This window comes from Colletes latitarsis, chromosome 2 (genome assembly GCF_051014445.1).
Source record: "Colletes latitarsis isolate SP2378_abdomen chromosome 2, iyColLati1, whole genome shotgun sequence".
Lineage (NCBI taxonomy): Eukaryota > Metazoa > Arthropoda > Insecta > Hymenoptera > Colletidae > Colletes > Colletes latitarsis.
In genome coordinates this window covers 13,512,438-13,531,299 of record NC_135135.1, presented here as the reverse complement: position 1 = coordinate 13,531,299, position 18,862 = coordinate 13,512,438, and the positions used below count along the sequence as shown (strand labels likewise).

The following is an 18,862-nucleotide window of genomic DNA, read 5'->3' as shown; positions in this document are numbered from 1 at the left end:
CAAGGACCAACTTTTCGAATATTTTTGCGATTTGTACATATTCTCCGCCGAAATACGCGTAGTTTGCTTTTTTAAACATTAAAATCGTCCAATCCGTTCACGAGTTATGACGTTTTAAATAAACGCATGAAATTTCAGTGAAACATATCAATGGTATGGTCAAACATTACATTTTCGGTAACGAATTTTTTTCTCGAAACTGAGTAGGATTTCGGGGGTATGTCTGTTGACCAAAAATGCTTGCAATTGCTCCCTGCAACTAAAAATAATATTTCCAAGATGATTCGAAAGTCTTTTTTTTCACCCAAAACTTTCAGCACTTACTTGAATTTTTTTCTCGAAAGTGGGTAGGATTTCAAAAGTATGTCTATTCACTAAAAATGCTTATAATTGACCCCTGCAACCAAACATAATTTTTTCAAAATGATTTGAAATTTTTTAATTTAACATTTTAATAACTTTTTAACGAAGCCTCGATCAACAAATTGGTATTCTTGGTTTTCGTCTTATTTTGGCCTTTAGGATCGCCCATTAAGATTTTTCCCGGGGGTGGCCGAACACCCTGTATATTATGAGAAAATTGTTCCTTTTCACGAAGGAGAAAAACGAAATTACTTTCCGAACAACCCAATAATTGCAAGCATCTCGACGCGGCCACAGATTTTTCAAAGCATTCGTCGACAGATTGCGTTCAAAGGATAACAAGATTCGCGAATTGCTAGCCGCGTTAATGCACGGGATAAATGCGCGAATAAAAGCGAACGACGCGAGCTCTGGCTGAGGACTTCTTTCACGTTCGTTCTTCATTGTCAGCGTCGCGGCAAGAGAAGTAATCGGGCTAACGATTCAAGAAAATCGCTCTGCTGTCTAATGTTGCAACTTCACCGCGCATCCAGCCCTATTAAACTGCAGGAAAGGGTACGCCTTGATTACACGCTTGCTGAATTGCACGACGAGCGGTTTCATGGGGAATATCGGTCACGCTTTGACGACAGGATTCTCCGGAAACATTTTTCCGTAAGTCTGCTCGGAGCTTGGAACAACGCTTGAAAAATAAAATGGGCTTGAAAACCAGCGTGGAATTTTATTTAGAAATGTATTATTTTAATAAATTCCAAATAATTTGAAATGAGAAGGTAAATGAAAGGGGCACCGTTGGTTAAAATCAACTGTAAATTAGGGACACTGTTTACTGTATAGTTTCTAGTAGGAAAGTTTTAGAACTGAATGGTCGTTAATTTCCTGTTTAATAATTACGTGTCGGACAGGAGAGAAAATATACTCGACTTAAGTAATTATTATCTTAACCGTAAAGGTTTCCTCGAAATAGAGTGTTTTTGGAGCCCCTAACACGTGTTATACTGATCCCAGTCTAATTATGAGTTGCCGTCCGAAACTTATTACACTCCATCGAGTTGTTCAAAACTGCTGCAAAAAGGAGGCGAAATTTGTTTGGGCAAAATTACCCAAAGCTTTGAACGAACGTATGCACTAATAACATTTAGAATTATGACATTGAGTTTGCGATAAATATCAAGTTATAAAATTTCTAAAATGTCTTGACTATCTTACAGTTACTCAAACTTAGAATTAAAGTTAGAATGATTAAATTTTAATATTTCTTGAAGCTATTATCCAAGTTAAATCAAGGCAACATTGAATGGAGTATCGAAACGTTTAACAAGCATTATTCATTACTGCATCACTAAATAAAGAATATTTTGGCATGGAAACACACAGAAAGCCTGCAAGAAAATTCGTGTCGTGCACAAAAATTATTGTCTAAATTTAGAGAGCAAAGTTTTGATTTCGAAAGCAAATGTAGATAGAATTAAGGCATATGATTGATAGTCCAAGGCACTAAACATTGCTGATACTGCTGTTTCGTGACGTTTATGTAAACTCGACGCGACCAGTAAACTGGACGTATGAAACGCAATAAAAGTATAGCTGGCTGAATTGTTGGGCGACTAAAGTCGAAAAGTAAACGCATTGTTTCATTCAAAACTGTGGTTAAAAGCGAACAGTGCATTTTGGCTCTTTTCGTATTACGCGGCTGATAATACACGCGACGGATATTACAAAGGAACAGAGATGCCAGAAAGGCACCGAAGGTGCTCTCTCACACTATGTCAGATCACGCGTATGTGAGCTCGTGGAGTTTTGGAAACCCGACAAAGGCAAAATGACGCATGCCCTTTTTCTCGATTCTCCGAAGTTGCCCGAAGTAATTTCGGACCGCCTCGTGGGAGTCGAGAAAGAAAGGCTCACACTTCCCTTCTCGCTCTTGAACAACTAATATCCGACCTCCCGTCAACAGGTCTCCACTGGCCACTGCTGACCGCTGCTGACCACTCCTGGAATTTCTGACAACGTATGACGATTACGACTGGCTACTGTTAGTCTCTCCCAGCCTCTGCTGACCGCTGCTGACCACTCCTGGAACTTCTGACAACGTATAACGATTACTACTGATGTCTGCCAGACACCGCTGGCCTCTGCTGACCACTGCTGACCACTCCTGTTACTTCTGACAACGTATAACGATTACGACTGGCTACTGTTAGCCTCTCCCAGCCTCTGCTGACCTCTGCTGACCACAGCTTATATTTCTGACAACGTATAACGATTACTACTGACTTCTGCCTGCCTCCGCTGGACTCTGCTGACCGCTACTGACCACTCCAGATACTTCTGACAACGTATAACGATTACAACTTGCTACTGCCTGCCCCTGCTGGACTCTACTTGCCTCTGCATGCCTCTGCTGGCCTCCGTTGGCCTCTGCTGACCGCTGCTGACCACTGCTGACCACCGCTTATATTTCTGACAACGTACAACAATTACTACTGGCTACTGCCACCCTCTGCTGACCTCTGCCAGCATCTCCCGACCTAAGCAGGCCTTTGCCAACATCTTCCGACGTCAGCTGACCATCGCTGACCACTGCTGACCGTTGCTGACAACTTGTGACGTGATATAATATAATATAATATGTTTATATGTATTAAAATGTTGTATAATGTAAATCTATGGCAATAAATGATGTAATTTCAAAGAATTCTATGTATTCTCATCATTTTTTACCCCTCTTTCCCTCTCCAAATTTCCCAAATTAGAAATAACGTCATTTCTAAGAATTTCCGAAAATTCTCGGTTCCCTGAAACTTACCGGCGTCCCTGAAACTTCTCGGAATCCCTGAAATTTCCAAGAAGTTTCAGACTGCGACAAAAATTCCAGCCTGAATTTTTCGGCTAAAAATTTTCAAGAGCTATTACGTAATGTTACGTAATATTACGTAATATTACGTAACATTACGTAATAGCTCTTGAAAATTTCTCGCGGCCGGAATTTTTCGGCGAAAATTACGTAATATTACGTAACATTATGTAATATTACGTAACATTACGTAACAGCTCTCCAAAATTTCTCGCGGCCGGAATTTTTCGGCGAAAATTACGTAATGTTACGTAATATTACGTAATGACGTCATTTCCAGGAATTCGCAAAAATTCCTGGCGGCGGGAAATTTGAAATCTTTCCGGTGAATTTAGAAAATTTTAAAAGATTCGGAGTGTTTTATAACTAAGGGAATGATTACGATAGGAAAAGAAGGGTTAAAATGACGAGAACACATAGAATTCTTTGAAATTATATCATTTATTGTCATAGATTTACATTATACAACACGTTAATACATATAAACATATTATATTATATTACATCGGGTCACAATTGGTCAGCAACTGTCAGCAGTGGTCAGCGATGGTCAGCGTTGGTTAGCGTTGGTCAGGGATGGTCAGCTGACGTCGGGAGATGTTGACAGAGGTCAGCAGAGGGTGGCAGTAGCCAGTAGTAATCGTTGTACGTTGTCAGAAATATAAGCGGTGGTCAGCAGAGGCCAGCAGAGATCACCAGGGGCGAATAGTAGCAAGTAGTAAGCGTTATACGTTGTCAGAAGCATCAGCGGTGGTCAGCAGCGGTCAGCAGAGACGAGCAGAGGCATGCAGTGGCAAGCAGAGATCAGCAGGGGCGAACAGTAGCATGTAGTAATTGTTATACGATGTCAGAAGCATCAGGGGTGGTCAGCAATGTTCAGCAGAGGCCAGCAAAGGCATGCACAGGCAAGCAGAAACCTGCAAAGGCAAGCAGAGACTTGTAGGGGCATGCAGTAGTAAGTATTAATCGTTATACATTGTCAGAAATACCTGCAGTGGTCAGTAGCGTTCGGCAGAGGCCAGGAAAGTTCAGCAGAGACAAGCACACGCCGACAGAGATCAGCAAAGACCAACAGAGGTTAGTAGTAGTCAGTAGTAATCGTTATAGGTTGTCAGAAATATAAGCGATGGTCAGCAGAGTCCAACAGAGGCAAGCAGTAATCAGGAGCAGTCAGTAACAGTTGCTGTATGGTGTCAAAAGTTGTCGGGAGTTCTGTACTTTTGTCAGCACTGGTCATCAGAGGTCATCAGAGGCAAATAGAAACCAGGAGTAATTTGCAGAGTTCAGTAATGAACTCTAGGAAAGGCAAGTAAAAATACCTGGGCAGTCGAGATTCCGAATCGTATGTCGTTGACGCGAGGTCGGATTTCAGTTGTTCAAGAGCGAGAAGGCAAATGTGAGCCTGCCTCTCTTAACTCCCATGAGACGTGTCCACGGTGCACTCGGCGCTTCGTCTGGCATCTCTGGTTTATACCAGAGATGACAGATCACGCGTATGTGCGTGAGCTTGTAGTGTTTCAGAAAGTCAAACTGATTGCTCTCCTTCAAGAGTCTCAGAGAGACTCCTTTGAAAGGAACAATGATCCAAAGTGATGCAACGTTTACATGACGACGACATTACAATGTTATGAAGTGATTGGCTCCGGTCACTGAATTTAAATTCCGCTGGAACACCGTGAAACCATGTTAAACAAGCAACATCATGTCAAAAGCTTTCAATTTGAATGGCTTATTCAGTATCATTCGAAAAGCATGAAACCGTATTAATGTTGATCGGCGTATACTATTCGTCGATTTCACGGCACAGAGGTGTACTAAAAGTAGAACAACAAAATATTGACTACAACGTATCGCAAATATGTGTACAAGATAATATTTATATGTTAATATTTAGCTTGTGTTTATATTTACGTACGCGTTTAAAAATCAAACCATTTACTTCCAACTTAACAGTATATTATTTAAGTCAATATCAAGGTGTTTTATTATTTGGTGTGGTATAAATATTTGTACATCTCATGTTTCAAATTGTGTTGAATAATTCTTGGAAGAAACATTATATTGTAGAATAAGGAAAATGTTTTCTATAATATTCTTTCCAAGAGAGATTCTTAATCCCGAGCATTATAAAAATTAAGAGATTGTTTGCATTGCTGCATCAGAGAATTCGAAATTAAAAGTAACATTGAAACTAATTTCTAATTTTATCAAAAAGACTGTCGAAGAAAATTAATTAAACGGTCATAAAATTGTTCTGGGCTTGAAATATATCAAAATTAGTATTCACCACATACCTAATCATAAAGCACGTATCACAAAATCTTTTTTTATTTTAAATAAATTGCGAGAATTACATGGTAATAGTAACACAGTAATGAAGAGAATCGTTTTTAATAACGAAAATGCTTTATTGATGAATTTCACTCGCTGACGTAAGAATAATGCTCAGTAGAATTATAGAAGGAAAGTATGACTACATAATCCGACCATTAAAAATGTTCCGAGTCATGTCACATTTCTCGAGTCTGTTATACTCGGCCAAAAAGGTCGCTGTACACGTCGTTCTCGTTGGTTTAACAAGTTACAATATTTATTCGGTTCTTAGCAAGCAAACCTCGTGTAGGGGTTTACTATTCTGACAGATATAAATTGAATTAACGAAAGTCTTCGTGTTCACAGCCATTGGGAATTTAATTTTGGTTGGAACACGAAACTAATCTTGTAGACACCAGGTTTAATACTGATAAACTCTGATACTGTAGCTTGGTTAAACTCCGTTTCCTTAATCATCTCTTTATTGCGCCCCAGGGGCTATTCTTAATCAGCCACGATTATGACTGTTTTGTCACGTTGTACAGAAACGATTCCTAAATTTTCCACGCAGAAGATAAATGTTTCCCCAAGACGATCGCGCGAATCATCTTCTAATTAAATAAATATTTTAAGCCACGCCAATTTCAGTTTACTGTTCCCTTATATAAGTGTCTTAACAAAGATGGGCGTCTGATATAGAAACATAGGTATATCCAACAGCGTTTACATCACATTCCATATTTTTGTCATAACAAAGCATTTATAAATTTTTCGTTATGTAACATTTTAGTCTTATTTTTACTTGTAGAACCCACTGCTGAATTGTGCACGGAAAAATGCGGAACACGCCGTATTTTATATAAAATTTCGTATTCACCCGACGTGAAAGGATATCTTCAAATTCTTTCAACAAGAATTTGACCAATACATGCGGATAATAAATTTGTAATGACTGTAGCTCCTTAAAATGATACTTGGTATCAAGATAATAGGTACATATCCTAAAAAAGCTGTTGCTATAGATAATAAATATATAAAAATAAAATATATCGAAGCTCCATTTATATGAATAAGACGGAGTAATCAACCCCTTTTACAAAATCCTATCAGATGCATAATTAATACAAGGACAATAATGCAATGATAATAATTTTTTAAATAAAATTCGAGGCGTCGAAGTGGGGGCAGTATTTTCGTCAAAAATGGCCGAGAGACACGATATCGAATAAACTATTATTCGCGGTTGGAATTCCCAGGCGTTCGCTTTGTAGCGCGTCAAAGGAGCAACAGTTTGGTCGTGGGCGACGATGGCCGTTCTTACTCACCCTTTATGAAATCCACCGCCATCTCCAGCCCGTACGTGTCCTGATCGCAGTCGTCGAGAATGTGGGCGCCGATCTTTACACCTGGCACGATACCCTCGCCCTCGTTCAGCTTATCTAGGGTGTAGAGCATCGCCTCGACCGCCTGCACGCCACCCTGCGGCATCACTGGTCCGCAAGTGATGGCGTCCTCCCTCTCGTGCACCATCATCAGACCGCCCAGGACGAGATCGCCCTCGACAACGGCTTCCTTCTTCACGGGCCAGTTGACTTGAAGGCGCGTATTCACGTCCATGGATCGAAACTGGCGTCGTCCGTGCCGTATGGGATGATGGGTTTCCGGGTTCTCCGGCCGGAATTGGCTCGAACGTAACCGCGGCCGTGCCCCCTCATCGCGATCGTCCCGCTCGTCGCTGTACGACTCGATGCCCCGCAAAGTCCTCGCGAAACTCGTCAGCTGCCTTCTGCCCGGACCGATCGGCTCCTCGTCGCCCCCCTCGTCGAAGCTCGACGCGTAATCGGCCGAGCAGACGCAGCCGAGCAGTGCAACTAGCAGAAACTTCATGACTTCATAGTCGTAGGCGTTTACGCTGCGGTTAGCCGAGGACGCCTCCGGTGGGGTGGATCGTTTGCGACGATGCTCGTAACGGCTTAGGTTGGGACGTTAATGTCGGTTCGTTAATGGCGTCATTCTCAATCTAGATCTCGCGGGTCGCTCTTCTGAGGCTAGGTCTCCGGATTCCGTCGCATTGCAGCCCAGATCGCGCGTCGTCATGCTTGGTATCTGTTTCGAGAGGACTTCCGGTTCATTTCGATCGACGACGTTCCTCGAGAACCGCTGCGATCGACGACCGTCGACATTTTCTCGTGTTACATTATTACACAGGGTAACTTTCACTTTAATTTTTCTTGTAATCTACACGTTGTATAAAAAAATGTTTGGGACGAAGAGACTTTATTTTTGCTGTTTTCCTTTTTATGAAAATGTGAAGGACATTTAATAGCATGCTGTTCGAAAGTCTATCGAATACAGAATGAAAAATTATTAAGGTGCAAGGGGTCAGAAATTTGTCTTTTAGTTGATTTTTAATGCGAGAAGTGTTTAAAATATTGTCGATTATCATCAATGCAAGCATGTAGGCGATTAAGCAATGTGAGTGATGTGTAAGTGTTTCTACAGCCGGATCTTAATAATTTTATATTTTATATTCAATAGACTTTCGAATGGAATTTGTCCTTCATATTTTGATAAAAAAGAAGAACAGCGAGAAATGAATTATTGCACATATTGAACTTTCGTTTGAAACAGTTCTTTATACAATATGTAGTTTACAAGAAAAATTAAGGTTACTCACCCTGCATAAATTGATGACAAACAATATCAGAGATCTGTAATTGTCAACATGGAATCCAATCGATGGGTCAAACAAGCTTCCTTTGTGTATTTTTTGCAAAGAAACCGTAAGATTTTTTCAACTGGAGCACTGTACACTTTTTAAGCTATCTTTCAAATAGAAAATAATAAAAATTGTGAAAGTTATAATACGTCCAGCCTGATTCGATATTTCGACTTCTAATTGGTCCATTGAAATAGGGACACTGAGATCAGATTTGTTTTAAATTTGATAAAAAAAGTCTATATTCCTTTTTATTTTAGACTATAAAACCGTACACAAAAGAAAGCCTCAAATGTGTGAACTAGAAGTTTAAGAACGTACAGAACGAGCCCCAGATTTATCGTGTATTTTCCTAACACGTCCAACAAACTTTTAATAATATTAATAACTAAATTTCGAAGCAACGGTCGTTCGATCGCAGAAGTATTTTCGGTTCCATTTTCTACGCCAGGAGACCGGAATAGTGTAATCGTTCGTTCCACGAGAAATCGTACACGCGGAAACAGGCTATTTCCTCTTGGAGTAATTACAAACACATTAACCTGTTACTTCAATCGTTGTGCGTTTCATTGTTTGCACGTAGATTGAATTTCCTCTACCTTTACGCGAACCTAGCGAAATACAATCTCTAAGTTTCGGTCCGGGTTACGCTTGAGCTAGTTATTAATTAATTAACAAAATTTACGTCTAAATAAAATCGAATCTAACTTAGGTTTGGGTTTGTACGATGTCCAGACTCGATTTTGAATCCCCTCAAATCTGGGTCGGGTTTATTTGGTTACGTTTGTGTCGCGTCTTTATCTGTGTTGGAATAGATTGCAATTAGGCTTAAGCAGAGATCATGTACACGTTGACTGGGTACGAATTAGGAATGTTATACTATGGCTAGTACCACCGTTGAACTATAGAATATTTCTGTTATTCGTACTAAAATTTGAACAAATTTGGAAAAACAAGCGTAGCCATAAAAGTATGAAGCCTGGCTATGTTACCTTTTTGGTAGAAGAAAGTAACTATAATCACCATTAAATAAGGGTATAATATCATCCAGACTTTTTTGTAAGATGTTTAAAATTAAATTGATATCATAAAGCCGCAAATGATTCCCGTGAATTTTCGTATTAATCGATCACGTGCATCTAAAATGATAACGAGGTTGCAATTTCATTAAATTCCCATTCGTTCGAGTATTTTATTTTTCAGTTTCCAATTAATTTGATAGATCCGTGGCTTAAGTAGATTGAAAGCACGCTGCATGTAGTAATGGCCATTTAATCGAGATGCCCATCAATTAACATTTGAGAGTGAATTGTGCCAATAAACATCGACGTGAAACGCGTATCGTTATTCGGAAACGATATAAAAGCTCTTGATATTGCATAGCTTCGTGGGAGGGTGAAATTTGGATGTCACTCGAGGCTTCCATTATCACGAAATCGACACTGCGAATTTCCCTGCAACTCAGTCGTGCGAAACATCCACCGCCGTAATTCAATGTCATTAAATTTGCTGGTAAACTTATATACCTCGTTGTTTGACAATAGGAATTTACCGTTCGATTTCCGACGAGCCGAGAATTCAAATCACTAATTCCACTCTGTACGATGCATTGTAATTATTATTAGTTTCCTTGTTTGCCCGTTAATCGGTCACAATTTAGTGCATTTTATCCCAGAAGTTTGTTAAAAATTAAAGTTATTATTGCTTTCGAGTCTCCGTCGAAAAATTTTAATACTCTGTAATATTCTAGATCGAATTTCTACATAAGCGAAAGAAAAAATAAACTGTTACAAATATTTTGGAGCAAGCTGGAGATTCTACGTGCAAAAGTGAGTCGAAACTGTGGAATAAATTTTTTTAAAATAGCGCCATGTTTTCGAGATAATCGAATTCAAAGATTTATCGAGTACGTCCGACCAATTCGCGATATTTCTACTTAGAAATTTTCAAATTCGATTTTCTCCAAAATGAAGTACCCTATAGAAAAAGTTTATTCTACATTTTCGACTCGTCTTAGCATGTAGAATAAACTAGGTAATGGCGAAGAATAGATCGCGACTTCGAAATCGATGCAAGTAGAAATATCGAACAATGGTCAGACGCGCTACACCGCATATTCAAATTCAATTATTTCGAAAACGAAGCATCTTACGCGAAAATTTTATTCTACATTTTCGACTCGTTTGAGTATGTATAATAATATTTGTCCGGTTGTACCACCCCTCGTGGTCTACTTTGTTTAATATAATATATACAATCATCGAATGATCTGCATTCGTGTTCCATTTACGTTTGAATTTCCAATTTAAAGAAATCGTGGGCGATCCTAATACCGTTGGCCTAGAAATCCGTCGTAATCCAGGGTTCACGCAAATCAACCCCTCGCTTTGACGACATCCGCGGCAAATAAACTCGCGCCGGGATCCTTTTATTCGGCGCTCCACGCGTCTGGCGGATCAAAGCGCGACGATTACAATGGGCACGAAAACGCTGCGAAACTATCGGAATTCTTTGATTGGATAATCTTGGCCTCCCTTTGAACCTACTTTCCGAACGTGCAAAGCAACCGGTACTCGACGCGCGACGGAAGTTTAAATTGCTTGCAATTCAGTCGTCGCGTTGGCAGCGACACGAGGCCCCGCGAACTAATTAAAAACTTCGACATGTCCGTGTCTTCGTCGTCCCGGCGCTTCAGAAGCTTCCGTCAGGCCTATTTCGGGCGTTAATACGCGTTTACACGTTGCAAACGACGGAGAATTTTCAGCAACGCATTAGTACCTCGATTAATGCTGAAAATCTGCGCGTTAATCGAGGTAACTGGTCCAGAAAACCAGAAATCTAGAGAAAAATAATCGTGAGAAGGACTGCGGATATTTATGCATTTATGGGAACTTTTAATTTTCAAAAAACTGCAGAATCCACTTAATATGCAAAAATAGAAGAAATGCTTAAAGATACGAATTATTATATTTGGGAGTCGAGACAACCCTTTACAAAGCTCCCAGTTCGTTAATTTTATTAATAAAAATATGAATTTGCATGAAGATCCGCAGTCTAGTGATCACTATTTATGACAGTAGTTTGTTAAATTTGGGTAACTAAATCTTCCGTTTCGATGTGAAACGAGAAGCGTGGTATGGAAAAGTGGAGCAAGATCGCTGAAAATTCGCCCGGAAAACGTCCGCCAGGTACACGTAATCGCAGCTCTACCCTTTCTTCGTCGAGCATGCGGCGGCCGTTCGTTACAAAACGTTAACCTGTTGCGTGGTAGACGTTTTCTCGCGGCCGTGCTTCTTCTTTCGCGGAACTGGTCGTATGTGCGACGTGTATTCGCGAAGCAGCCTGCGTATTTTTTGGAGGCTGTTGCGCGTTTCTTTTTTTTTCTCCCCCTCGAATCCGACAGGCGTGACTGGCCTCCGCAACAAGCCCCGCCGCCATTTCCCGCGACGTGACCTGTTGCGCTTTTCTGCGTAAAAGGTACGCGATCTCGATCGAACTTGCGCACGTTCGACCATGCAATTCACTGTGACAGTGTAACTACGATTTTAGTTGGAATCCTTTCTGTCGACAGTGCGAATGGGGTGGCTTCAACAGGGGTAATCTGGGGTCTCGTGAGTCTCAAAGGGCGGATAAATACTTGGAGGCCCGTTATATTGCACGTAGAAATTTTTAATATTTATTCTCGATCCATTTGTAACGTCTAAAAATATCGACTTTGAGTTTATGATAGTCACTAGATTAAAATAGGTGTCCCAAAATGACCAGAAATTTTCAAGTGCTGAGTATTGAAAGCCTATCGAGAACAGCAAAAATTTCGATGATAGATATATTAAAAGGAGGCTATGTCCTCGTTTATCGACTATTTTAATATTTTTTAAAAATGTGGGGGTTCAGTAATGATTCTCTAGAAAGCAGCTCGTAAGAATTTATGTGGTTCACTTTGTGTAAAGGGACGATTTGCGTGGGACATTCGCGATGTGCCCCACTTAGGATGTTTGATGAAACTTTGCGGGCTTGTTGAGCGGCCCAAAGTAACGGAAATGTATTTTTCGTGGTAACGCAAGTTTAAGCAGCGAAACTACCCACTAAAGTTTCACACCCTTATGCCACGTCCAAAACTACCGGACATAGAACCAAGTTTCAGATACAAATTTTTCATGGGCTTTGGTGGAACATATTCGGGCACACTGGCAAAAAGGAAAATTGTTTTCACTTGATTTACAATATTTTAGGAGAGAAAATGCAGTGAATTATTTTCAGTTCAATTTTATGATTATTCTCAAATATCTTTCCTTTGTACTGACAATTAATTACGTAAAATGAAATGCAATTTTCTTTTTATGTATGTTATATTCATTTTTATCCAAGACTTTTCAAGATAGCATGAGAATATTAGAAATTATTAAGGGTAAATTTACACTTAATATTTGAGATATATTACTAGATAAAACATGAGTTTTCTTACTGCTTTAGAAACTAAAATTCCATCAAATTCGAGAGACTCTTTAAGAATATTCAAGTAGAACAATCATGTATTAGTCAGACAGCAGTGAAAATTTGAATTCTGATGCTACCAACCGGACAAATACTATACTCTATTGCATTTCATACTGTCAACTACAATTAAGCAATTAGGTACATTCACAATTTTGGAAATTTTATTAAATAAAAGAACAAATATATGCAGAACCATTCCTCTCATATCCTGATGCGTATAAACTTTTAAATAATACCAAAGAACATTGAAAATGCTATAAAATGACATGCACCATCGAAGTGCAGAATGTTTCAGTTTTTCACAATAAAATTTGCAATAATAATAAAAAAATTCCTAAACATGGAAACTCGTATCTATAAAAAGATGTTTGTACTGTAGGAGTATCGCATATTTTCTTGCGATGTAGAATTTATTTAGCAGTTTGTTTCAAGCAAAGTTTCAAACGCCAGACATGTCAGGAATACGCTTTGAAAAATTTAATATCTCATTAACGAGGTCTCATTCGTATCGTAACTTTTGGTTTCGTGCGGTTCGTTCGGTTTGGATTTTTATTAGAGTTATCAGAGTTATTTTTTTTCCTCCCCTCCACGACGAACATGAACCGTAGCCGTTGGTTTTCCGCGCGTCCTTCGGGTCGTATAATAGTTTCGAATGCAATCCCCCCGTAGAGGCACTGTATCCTTATTTTGAAACATAATAAAGTTACGAACTTCCTTCGCCGCACGCGTTAAAGGAAAATAATGACTTGGCGTGTGCCTTGTTGTGCAACGTTTAGCCATCAACGAAGTTCAAGAATAATTAGGAATTTATTTAATACTCCGGGCGAAGTTCACGAGCACCGAGTTTCGAAAGTTAACGCATAAAGTCAAGAAAATTCGAAACCTGTTCAAAGTAATTCTACGCTGAAACGGTTCAGTCGGGGTACGGTCCAATATTTCATTACGAGCATTTTATCATTCCAATTGTTTGTAATAATATTCTACCTCGGGCTTCGAAGTATTTAATGGATAAACTGACTACGAGCGGAGCGATATATCATCGATACGATAAAATACGAAATATTCGGTCGTACCGCGTAATGTGTAATTGATTAACAGCGTCTCGGTAATTATTAGAATTCCCACACGCGATATGACGTAACGTTTGTGTTTATTAATTAGTTAACGTATAATTAATACGGTTTAACTAGGTATACTTGTGTTCGATATGGTCCTGATATCTGGGAATCCGGTAAACAAATATTACGAATCTATGTGCTGTCAATCGTCAAATATTTTCGAAATTATTACATAATTACAAGATAACATGCTTCTCGACGCCGAGCAAACAGTTGTATTGTATTCTTATTGATTCGGTTGAAACAACCGTGAAACGCTCTCTGTAAATTCGCGGATAAATGTTTGAATTTAATTTCAAGCGGCTGGGATTGTAAAAACGTTTGGAGGAAGATAGTACTTGCGTGCTTTTCAATTATTATTTTTAAAATAACCGCTGAAGTTTATTGTTGTATCATGTAGCGTATAATGCGATACGGTATAGAATGGGGGAAAAGAAGATATCTCTACGAGATTTTGCTATTCGAAATTCGAAAACGCCCAGCCATTCAAGCCATTTATATTTCGTCTTCGATGAAAAGTATTTTTAGCATGAATGGCGACAGAAGAAGGTCGAAAGGATCGAGACGTCGGTGGTAGATTTATTCCACAGTAAACTATCTTTGAAACGTTCATTCAATATCATTTGTCAATCGATATAATAGAATTATTTTGAATGGAGTAGGTATAGAATACAATTCTCGTTTTCTTCTTAATAATATACTTCATTTTGAGTTACTAGAATATCGTCAGCATGTTTCCTATTTAATCTCGAAATCAGAAATCATATTATGTAAATTAATTACTTTACCATGCGATTCCCTCTGATTCTAGTCGAGTTCTATTAATTATGTTAATTTTGGGCTTTAGACAATCCGTATACATTATATATAAATCGACCATGCACGAATCAATGTAGAATCGATACGATGATGCGCAAACGAACGTAACATAACGAAGGTAATTAACATAATAACAAAGACATAGATACACTAAGGAAATGGAAATAATACATAAAATAAAATAATACAGGGTGTACGGCCACCCCTGAAAAAAATTTTAATGGGAGATCTTAGAGACAAAATAAGACGAAAATCATGAACATTAACTTCTTGATTGAGGCTTCGTTAAAATGTTATTAAAAAATTAAATTACAAAATTTCAAATCATTTTGAAAAAATTATGTTTCGTTGCAGGGGTCAATTATAAGCATTTTTGGTGACTAGACATACCTTCGAAATCCTACGCACTTCCGAGAAAAAAATTTGGATAGGTGCCAAAATTTTTGGACGAAAAAAAAAAAATTTCAAATCCTTCTAAAAAAAATATTTTTAGTTGCAGGAGTCGATTATAAGCATTTTTAGTGAATAGACATACCCCCGAAATCCTGCGCATTTTCGAGAAAAAAATTCCTAAACAAAAATCTAATGTGAGGCCAGAAATGCTTTCCTGAAATTTCATTCGAATCTTTAAAACACCATAACTTCTGAACGGATTGGCCGATTTTAATGTTTAAAAAGGCAAACGCCGCGTATTTTAGTGTAGAATATGTAGCAATCATAAAAATATTCGGAAAGTTGATCCTTGACCCCGCAAAATGAGAAAAACCTCATAAAAATGGTCCAATTTTCAAACAGTCATAACTCCTACAATTGTGAATATATTTCAATGAAACTTTTTTCTGAAGTAGAGCTCATGGATACCTACAAAAAAGTATTAGACAACTTTTCTGTAGAGCGTTAAACAAAATTATTAAAAATGAAAAACGAATTTTTTAGAAAAATCGACAGGGTGTAGGTGCTTAAATTTATTGACGAAAAAAAATTTTTTCAAATCGTTCTACAAAAATTATTTTTAGTTGCTAGGGTCAATTATAATAATTTTTTGTGAATAGACATACCCTCGAAATCCCACGCAGTTTCGATAAAAAAATTCCTTACCGAAAATGTCTGACCATACATTGACATGTTTCCCTGAAATTTTTCGACGAAAAAAAAAAATTTCAAATCGATCTGAAAAAATTATTTTTAGCTAGGGGGGTCAATTGCAATCATTTTTTGTGAATACATATACCTTCGAAATCCTACTCACTTTCGAGAAAAAAATTCGAAAATGTGTGAAATTTTTCGGCGAAAAAAAAAAATTCTGAATCATTATGAAAAAATTATTTTCGGTTACGGGGGTAAATTATAATCATTTTTTATGAATACATATACCCCCGAAATCCTGCGCATTTTCGAGAAAAAAAATTCAGTACGGATGAAACTTTAAACGTTAATCACTTTTTAATGAAGCCTCCATCAACAAATTAATATTCTTGATTTTCGTCTTATTTTGGCCTCTAGAATCCCTCATTAAAATTTTTCCCAGGAGTGGCCGAACACCCTGTCTACGATAATATGTAATGTTAAGGATAGAAAAGATTATCGTTTATTCATAAAATAAATCTTGACATTTGGGTTATTTATATTTACAAAATGATTCACATTTCGTGAATTTCTAGTAAGAAGAATCTTTCTTTAAATTCATCCTTGTGTTTCGTCGTACACTTTTCGAAGTATTCATATTAATTATTAATGCGACAGTAGAGTGTGAAGACGAATCCAGGAACGAATAAGGAACTTTCTTGGATAACAAATGAGGCAGTGAATAAATGTTTCATCGTTTCTGTAGTTGGAAAATATTGTGCCTCATGGAACATGTAGATTCTTTCTTTTTGCATTTCGAAAATAATATTCATACGAGTCACGATTACTAACACACAGATCGTTAATTAATTATCGAAATATATGAATATCTATCGCCTTAAAATAAAGCTATGCTTCGTTATTAATTTTTTAAAAAACTATTCCACGAAACTGAGAAAATCTCGAATTTATCAAATATAGACTAAACTAAGCTAGATTTCCAACAAAAGAGAAATGAGCCCCTATGCAAAGATTCGTTAAAATAGTAAATAATAAATTCCCAATATATTTCGAGAAGAAAATCACCACCCAGATCTTTATAAATCCCAAAGAATTCATTATATTCAAAGTTAACTATCGCTATCGAAATACTTTAAATTTGCACCAGGCACATATTCGGCCTCGAAACGGTAAAAGCCAAACCAACAAGCCCCGCTAAACGAAATTTGTCTCCCCTGATCGTAATTGATTAACAGTGATCCGATAACTATTACAGTCGTTATTTGCAACATTTAAACACAATTCGTTTACCATTATCGCGGAATATTTCGGCTACCAAAGGCGGGATTGACACAGAGTGGCGAGTATAAATGGAAACCGAGCAGCTGATTGTTTATAATCGTCGATCCTCGAATTCGCGCTGAAATTGAACGCCACGGATATTATCGGGGGGTTGGTCGTTATCAGCTAAAGTTGCTCGCAAAACACCGTTCGATCTCGTTAGGATCTAGTCGTTCCACGAAACCTGCCTGCGTATTAATTATTCGACGCTCGGTATAGGTAAATCGAGAACACGGAAAACACCCTGAACTTCCCGTCGAAATCCAACGACGCGACCGATGTTCGTTTCGCGCGCGGCCGGTCAGGGTGGCGAAACTTTTGACGCAGTTAACGTGGAAATATCTCTCGAAACTCGCGAGATCCACGGTAATCGAAATCGTGACCGAAACTGATCGGCTATCGGCGTACGGTTAAACGTTTGTCGAAATATTTGTGCAGCTTGTCGACTCGAGGGCGGGGACGAGGGGGAAGAGGGGGGGAAAAATTGGCTAATTACGCGAAATGAAAAAGCTCGTTTCCGCTCCCGCTGTTTCGACGAATGAATAGGAACGACGCGCTGTTATCGCACACTTTTGGCTGCCCATTGAAAAAACAACGAACTCTTTCGCGACGAGCACCCCCTTTTTCCGTCATCCTTTTTTTCCCATTTAAGCTCTTCGTTTCTGCTCGCTTTCGCGCGGCACTTTGTCGCGCGGAACGTTGTTTGCGAAAACCTTTAAACGAAAATTAAACTAATATTTTCGAACGGCTTCGCGCGATTCGGCCGTAAAAACGGAATTTACTATTCTGCCTCTCGGTTCGATCGATTTAACGCACGATTATACGAAAAATACGTCTTGGTTTCCTTTGAACGCGACGGTGCAAATATGTATTTAAATTGTGCTAATTATCAGTCGCGATTTGCGTTTGGTGTCGGAATAACTGGGAAATTACTGCACCGGTTCCCGAACGGTAAACGCGACTCTGTAAGTAGAACGTCCCTGTTATGGCTCGACGTTCGGAATATTATTACATTATTGGAATAATAAATTGTGATTTTTAAATTGTTTAAGTAACGGTTCGCGGTGGTCAAAGAAACGAGAGGAGTTTAGTGAAAATATCGAATACGAAATTTATTTTATGTGCTCGAATATGTGTTTAGGATAGTTAAGTAGAGTGGGTCGGGGACTAGTCAGACATTATTGAAAATAGTAATTTCTATACTCTCGTATCATTGAATCTGATTAAAGGACTATGTTTCTGCTAATTTTTGGAGAGAATTAAAAATATTTTTTGGTGGTAAATATAGGATACAGTGAAGGTTCTGCTGTATTTTTGGGGGATAATTACTTTAATAAAGCATAATGTTATAGAAATTGAGGAAAAATATTTTTTTTTGGAAGTATCAGAGAACCTGTGTTTCGAAAACCTAATACAGTAAAATCTCTGTTATTCGAACGTTTTATTAATCGAAATGAATGACATACAAGCCTCAGTTTTGAGCTTTGGATCCATGGATACGTTAATTACAGAGGTTTACTATTCACATCAAGTAACTTCCTGGTCTGTACATTTATTAATTAAATTTAATTAGCGAATTTTCTGCTCGAATCCCTCGCACCAACAGTCATATTTTCGCAATGTAAAGAATTCCTCGTTGCTTTTGCAACCTTTTTGACGCGACTAAAGACCTAACTGAACATTTCGTGAATTCTTTATGCGACTGTATTAAAATGTCCCCGGAAAATTATTTAATAATAAAACGTAATTTCCAGTAGGATAATCTATGGA

General features: G+C 38.3%; 1 protein-coding gene across 3 annotated transcripts in view; it reads right to left on the bottom strand.

Annotated features, from left to right (window-relative positions):
• Glurb (metabotropic glutamate receptor B) overlaps nt 1-18,862 on the bottom strand; it is a 357,471-nt gene that overhangs the window by 137,357 nt on the left and 201,252 nt on the right. The window contains exon 2 of one of the 3 annotated variants that reach the window (XM_076783797.1): nt 6,859-7,639. The exons of the other annotated variants lie outside the window; for them this stretch is intronic. Coding sequence (XP_076639912.1) covers nt 6,859-7,420 — 562 coding nt within the window. The 5' untranslated portion in view covers nt 7,421-7,639. The remainder of the gene's footprint in view (nt 1-6,858; nt 7,640-18,862) is intronic. 3 annotated transcript variants of the gene reach the window in all.